The sequence below is a fragment of the Lissotriton helveticus genome, chromosome 1_2, assembly GCF_964261635.1.
Source record: "Lissotriton helveticus chromosome 1_2, aLisHel1.1, whole genome shotgun sequence".
NCBI lineage: Eukaryota > Metazoa > Chordata > Amphibia > Caudata > Salamandridae > Lissotriton > Lissotriton helveticus.
In genome coordinates this window covers 356,975,229-356,982,110 of record NC_136058.1, presented here as the reverse complement: position 1 = coordinate 356,982,110, position 6,882 = coordinate 356,975,229, and the positions used below count along the sequence as shown (strand labels likewise).

Sequence of the window (6,882 nt, the reverse complement as noted above, 5' to 3'; positions counted from 1 at the left end):
GTCAGCTGCTTCATGCTTGGAGGGAACGTCTCCAGATGTGAGACACGACAAGTACGCAAACACCCAATACATCAGAAAGGAATGAAGCTGTGCAACTCGCGCTGAACAACAGGGGCGGCGCAGAACGATTGTGGGAATGCACAATCAGAGAGGCTGATGGGAACAAAACACTGAGAGACACGAAAAAGAGAAAGAAAGAAAGTATAAGGGAGGAGTCACATGGCGCGCCCAGGGACTAAAAGAAGCACACAGACCCGAGGACACACCGCTATGGACGTGACCAGGCCATCACCTTCAGGAAGGGCCCTCTGGATCCTGCTGCTGGCCGGACTGTGGTGAGTCTGACCTCCAAGTGACCTCGCTGCTCCGTGTTAGTGACATTACTGTGTGAAGAACTTAAATAAATCTCGCGCTCACCTGTTCCTGGGCGCACGGAAGTTATGGCGAATCCCTCTTGCTCCTGCTTGCAGATAGTACCGCTTCCCTGCCGCCGAGGGTCACCCTGAACAGGGATGCTGAGGTATCCTCTCCCTCCTGTGAGCGAGAGGAGGCGCTGAACACAAGAGGGCAGCGAGCAAGAGCCGAGCCGGGGCCGAGCTCCGGTTTCTCCTGACTGGAAGAGACAGGATAGGCTCAGAGGCATCTTTAAGTGAGGGGTCGATAAGTGGGGTGTGACCTTTGTAATTGCGAGAGTTCTTTAAACATGGAAACTACATTTCTTGGATTTTCATGGTGTGCCACCAGATCGGTATTTTGGTGCCTTTCTGCGCTTTCTGTTGTTGCATCCAGATGTAAAACACAACAACTGACTTACAGCTAAAGCCAACCATGACTGTGGGCTTCGCCAATAGCTCTTTTCTCTTCATCGCCCTTGCCTGCTGATGACGAGTCCAGCTCGTCATGAGGCACAGTGGAGCTGTGCTCATGGCTCGTCGTCACGCACGGGAATTCACGCCTGGGCGGAGTCATGACAAACCCAGCTTGTCATGAGCACAGCTGCACTGTGGCTCATGACGAGCTGAGTGCCACGGCGCCGCACGTGCCCGCCCCCCTACACCATGGGGGAATTACCCCGCGGTTAAGGGGTTAATGTACTTCCTAGCTTCACCTTCACTTCATCACCCGCTACACAGTCCCCTATAATTACTGCCTCTTCTTTTTACTTCACCTTGTCAATATTTTTACAACCGTCGTAGCTCCTTCACACACATTTGCATTGAATCACAATTGCAACTAGAATAGGTGACCTTTGCTATGTGTGCTCTACAGATTGACCAAGGATCTGAATATCCTTTTGACCCACTGACAAGCACTGTGAGAAACTCGCACTTCCTTCAGACTCAACTCCAGAGCTCTCAAACCCCGAAGGTAGCACAGTTCAAAGATTGAACTATTCAAGAGTAATGGCCTACACGACATCCTGGAAGTATCTCTCAAATTCCCTAAAAGAGTCAGCCATGTTAACTCTAAACAGGAAATAAATATAAAATTGCTGAAATGGGTTACCTTAATGGCTTTTATGGTCTGGTGTGATAGTTCAGCTTCCGCCCAGTGATTATGTGAGTATCACCAGGAGGGGGCCTTGGCTCCGCCCACATGTTGGGAGTCAGAAGTACATGTTTCGATTGGACAGACATTGTGCTCTTCCACTAACACAGTGCTTGTCCTCTAGAGCTTTGTTAATTTTGTTTATTTAATCTATTTGAGTTTGATCTTACAGGGGCACATATCTGTCATTGCAATGCAGTTAAAGTGTCGTAGATAACTAGATAATTTATGACGTAATTTTGTTGGGCAGCAGCACAAGTGGGAGACTGCAGTCATTAATCTACAGTGTATTGATAAGCCTGACCTATTGGCATTGCCAATGCTTGTTACACTAATTGTTAAATAATTGATTAGTGGTTTTGTCAATAAAGTTAAGGAGAGGATAAACAGCTTGACAGAGACCTGTTTCATTAACCAGGTCTCAGAACCAGAGAGTACCCGCCCACTTAAAGCCCTGGATCGGCATGTCTTGTAAAATGCACATAGACAACATTTTAAAATATCAAAAGACCTCTTTAAATTTGGAAACAATCTCTATTTCAGTGCAGGGCTAACTCTGGCCTGATGTACTTAGGAGTTCACAAAATGATCAGTTAAGGGCAATGAGTTGAAATGAAGTAAAGATGTTGACCAAGGAGCGCATCATTTGGACTAGGCTTTCAGAATCAGCTGGCCGGGAAGGAGGGTGAAGGGGCGTGGGCATAAAAAATACTAAAATACCACTAACCACTTCCGTTGGCCTTCTCTCCTTGCTTCTCTGCCAAATACGAGAACGAGGAAGCAGGAAGGCTCCCCATAGCCATTCACAATGCTGCAATGCAGCGTTGTGATTCGCTCCCCTAAGCCCCGCCCTATTCCAGACCCAAACCTGCGAAAAATAAAATGATAATAACTAGCTGATTATCATTTAATTTTTCTTGCTCAAAGAGAAGTGGGGCGACGCTCCTCTACCTGAGCGAAGGAGCCTTCCCTGTATGCCTTTCTTCTGACAGCCTGCAATACAGTCATATTATTTGGAAAGGACAATGCTCTGTGCATAGTTATCTTTCAACAGTTACATCATCACACTGTGTGTAATAAAACTGACTCAATAACAGTGCTTTAAGTTGGATGAAGAAGGTGGGGGGTCTTTTACCCTTTTGCTACTAAGTATTTTCACCCCCAATGGGGATTATTTTTTGGGCTAATTGTGGTAGGTCAAGCTTGGGCCTCCATAACTTTTTGTCTACAAAAGCTATCCAAGCCAAATTTGTATCCTTTTTTCCACATCTTGGGGATTCTAAAGGTAGCAGGGTTTGTGGATTCCACTGCAGGGGACCGAGCAATAAGACAAAATATAGCTTAATTTTGTTTTTGGGGGGAAAAAATGGGAAAAAGTGCTGCAGAAGAAAGTGCCTGTTTTTTCCCCTGTAAACAGCTTCAAAGAAAGGTTTGCCATGCTAAAATCACCATCTTCCCAGCTTTCAGTAGCAGGCAGGGTTGACTCCAGAAAATAAAAATTTCAACACAGTTGTGGCATTTTACCGGGAGATAGCCCAATTTTAGGTTGAGCCTAGAGCAGCGCTTGCGCTGCCTGCTTGACTTTTAGTAAGGTGATTTTCAAAGTGCTACCCACAAGCTTTTCCTGGCCTCAAGCTTGCCTGTACGCTCGCATGCACGCATGCAGCCACCATCTGCCTTTTGTATCTCTTCCTCCGCATCGCTGGCCATTACTGTAGTCTGACCGAGAGACTTTCCAACCCCTGCCCACAGCAGATTGTTTGGTCTCGTGTGACAGGGCGCCCACACCAGTCATTACCAGTGATATCACTATCTTGGCACACTTAATCTCGTTCTGACTTTCCATAGCGTTCACAAATGCTTATGAGTTGACTTCCACAAATGTATAATGTAAAAAAAAAATCTGTTTAAAATCGGGAACTTTCGCACGCTAAACCTTCATCCACTTAAGTGCAAATCAATCTGGTAATTAAATTCTGTAGTATTTTATCAAAATCTCTCTGTTCAAAGATTTTGACATTTGCGGAAATAGTATTTCATCACACAAATAATATCAAGCAGTGTCTTAAGTTTATTTTAACATGCATGGCCTCGCATTTTACCATCTCCTTACACCTCCGCCAAAGATCTTTCAAGATCGGACACCCTGCAATCTTTTCACTCCAATGTGAGATTCTCAGCATGTAAAGGATTCTCTAAGATGCCAGTTGAAACAAATGCCTGCAGCTCTGCCCCTTTTCTCTTCTGGCCGAGACCTGGTTGCTAGTGGAACAAGTTATCACGCGCTGCAGGCGGCATGAAAGTGCGATTGGTCTTTTGGCCCTTATGTTTGTCTCTGTTAATGAGAACTATGCTGGCCTTTTTAAAAGGTTAAATGAAAGTTTTGGCTAGGTTTATTTGCAGTTGGACCATTTGGTCTGACTGCCGGGTGCAGGAGAGTGTGGCGGTAGTATTACTTTTGAGGGTACCACGCCGACATCTGAATCTTAATACGATCAACCGGCTACTTTGCATTCTTTGACAATTTACTAGTTTGGAGGCATGTTGTCTTTCGTCAGGGCGTGTCTGAAATATGACAGTTACTGCAGAGCTCGTGGAGTAGTGGGCGCAGTTGTTTGGGTTTCACTTTAAAAACGGATGTAGTACGAGCCTGCTTTACTTGGGGACTGCAATTCCACAACTGGTGCAGCTGCCTGGTTCCATAGGCGGTCCATATTTCTGACTAAATCAAAGACTTTTTATAGAAGGACAGTGTTACTTGTGGAGTTACTTTAAGCTTCCTTATAGGTGCATTTGTGTTGTGGAATCAAAGGAGATGGATTAAAAAAGCATTGGCATAGCTTATAGGTCTAGTTTTTGGGACCTTATAAGTATTTAGTTATGCAGCATAATATCCTTGGTGCAACAACAGCAACTGTTGCATGGCTAAACACTTATAAGGTCCCAAAGGCGAAACATATTGGCTATGTCAATGATGCTTGGTCATATTTTGTGTGCTTTCAACATCATTCCAGTTTGTGGTAGAAACTCATGGATGAGGTGAATCATGGAAAGCTATACATTTTTGAACACTAGAAAAAATTAATAATTCAGCAAGAGGTAATTTGTGTATATTCTTCAAGGTTTTCCCCCAAAAATTAAGGGCCAGATATAAAAAAATCAGTTTTTGCATTTTCTAAATAGCAAATCTTAAGAAATCGCTATTTAGGAAATGCATAATGGAATGTACAAAAATTGAATACAGAGTAGGAATCGCTATTAGGAAATAGCTATTTAGGAAATGCTAAGCCATTTGTTCCAATGGGCCTATAGGCCCTAATAGGAAATGGCATATTTGGTAATGCAAAACCAAGGGTGCCTATGGGCCTAAGGTCCTCCCTTGAAGCACCCCAAAAAGAAGTGTTGCACATGTAAAACACAGACATGTCCTAAGGGCATGTGTGCACTTTGAAAATGCATTTTGGGGTGCTTTTTTAAATTGCACATGATTCGACTTGGAGACAATGGTATTAGTATTTAAATATATGCCCATTTCGCAATTTAGGAAATGCTTTGTACAAGTGTTTAGGAAATTGCAAATAGGAAATCGCTTTTTGCGATTTAATATTTAGGGAATTACAAAATGCGATTTCTACTGGGCAGAAATCACATTTTGTGATTGCCGGTAACACACTTGTGTGGGTAGGGCTAGTACCCGCGACAGAAATGGCCCCAAAACGCAGCATGGGGACATCGAATGTTTCCACTGAAAATTGACCCTTCTTTGCAATGTGACTAGTTGTGGATTTGGGCCCTAGCTCAGCCAGCACCTAGGTAGACTTAGCAAACCTGTACATGCTTTAATACTAAAAACCTAGGAAAATCCAGGATGGGGTAACGTGTGGCTGTCACAAGGTTGATTCAGTCAGAAAACTCATTTTCCTTGCATGTCTTTGTTGGAAAGTTCTGAAACCTCAAACTTCCTTCCACCCACCGTTTCTCTAATCTTCTGATAAAACTGGTACCTCACTTGCCCGGGTAGGACTAGTGCCCGCTACAGGAATTTGTTTATTTAATTAGACAGCTAGGGAAATCCAAGATGAAGTGACTTGCATGGCTCTCAATAGTTTGTTTTACTCAGAATCTCTTGCAAGCCTCGAACTTTGACTAATAAGACTCTCAAGTGACACAGCATTTTTATCAGCACAGGTTGGGCAGTGCTGGGTTGTAGGAATGTTGTAGATTCCCGCAGATTACAGAAGTTCCCTTCACAGAATTGTGAGGAAAATGTGTGTTTTAATCATCATTTGAGGTGTTTGAGGCGTTGTGGGTAAGAAAATGGCGTGAGATGCATGAGAAGCCCACCACCCTGGACCTGGGCAGGGTCAAGACTGATTTTTTTGCAATGGTGAGCAAAATAACGATGGATTAAACCTAGATCTTTATGACTGGGGTTGGATCTTTGCGTTGTTTAACATTCCATTCATCATTTGTTCCTTTTGTATTTGTCACCCTAAGTGGGATGGGTAAGCCCAGACGTGGGTCCCATGATCACAGTGCCACTGGATTCAAGCTAGCCTGGCTGATGAGGGGTGATACCCTGAAACCGGTCCTTGGATGCTTGTTTCTGGTCCAGAGAGGACCTGGCTTGGCAGTTCGGGCTGGACTGTTCCTATGAGGGGCAGGGTCAAGAATGATTTGTATACAGCTGGGTCCAAACTGGGGAGCGTGGTGTGCAAAAGAAAGATGGCTTAAACCCAGATCTTTGTGATTGGGGTTAATGTTTGCATTGCTCAGCATTACATCCATCAATTTTTCCTTTTACTTTTGTTGTCCTAAGTGGGAAGGGTATGCCCAGACGTGGGCCTCGTACTCACTGTGCTACTGGATTCATGCTAGCCTGGCTGATGTGTGGTTATGCATTGAAACCAATCCCAGCATGCTTGTTTCTGGTCCATGGAGGACCTGGATTGGCAGGTTGGGTTAGACTGTTCCTATGAGGGGCAGGGTCAGGTCTGACTTGCATATAGCTGGGTACACACTGTGGGGCATGGTGTGCAAAAGAACAAAGGATTAAACCCAGATCTTTGTGACTGAGGGTGAAAGTTAGCATTGTTCAGCATTACGTCCATCATTTGTTCATTTTGCTTTTGCTGTGTGACTCTGACACGACTCTTTGGGTAAGTCTCCTTCAGACTGGCTTCAAACACTATCAAGAGCATCATGATTCCCTCTCATTTTAAATGTACTTGAGTTATTTCCTCTTTTCAGCCTTAGGCAAGGTATTTGAACTTTTCTTGACACAAAGGCACATTCAACTCGAACAACAATGTTTTCTCATTAGTTTATTACCAA

The 6,882-nt window shown here is 44.2% G+C and overlaps 1 protein-coding gene across 2 annotated transcripts in view; it reads left to right on the top strand.

Moving 5' to 3' along the window:
* The first annotated feature begins 235 nt into the window (after positions 1–235).
* The window catches only part of LOC144807917 (uncharacterized), a 518,345-nt gene continuing 511,698 nt past the window's right edge, over positions 236–6,882 (top strand). For both annotated transcript variants that reach the window (XM_078673511.1, XM_078673510.1), the window contains exon 1: positions 236–335. In XM_078673511.1, the coding sequence (XP_078529637.1) occupies positions 271–335 (65 nt within the window). In that variant the 5' untranslated portion in view covers positions 236–270. The remainder of the gene's footprint in view (positions 336–6,882) is intronic.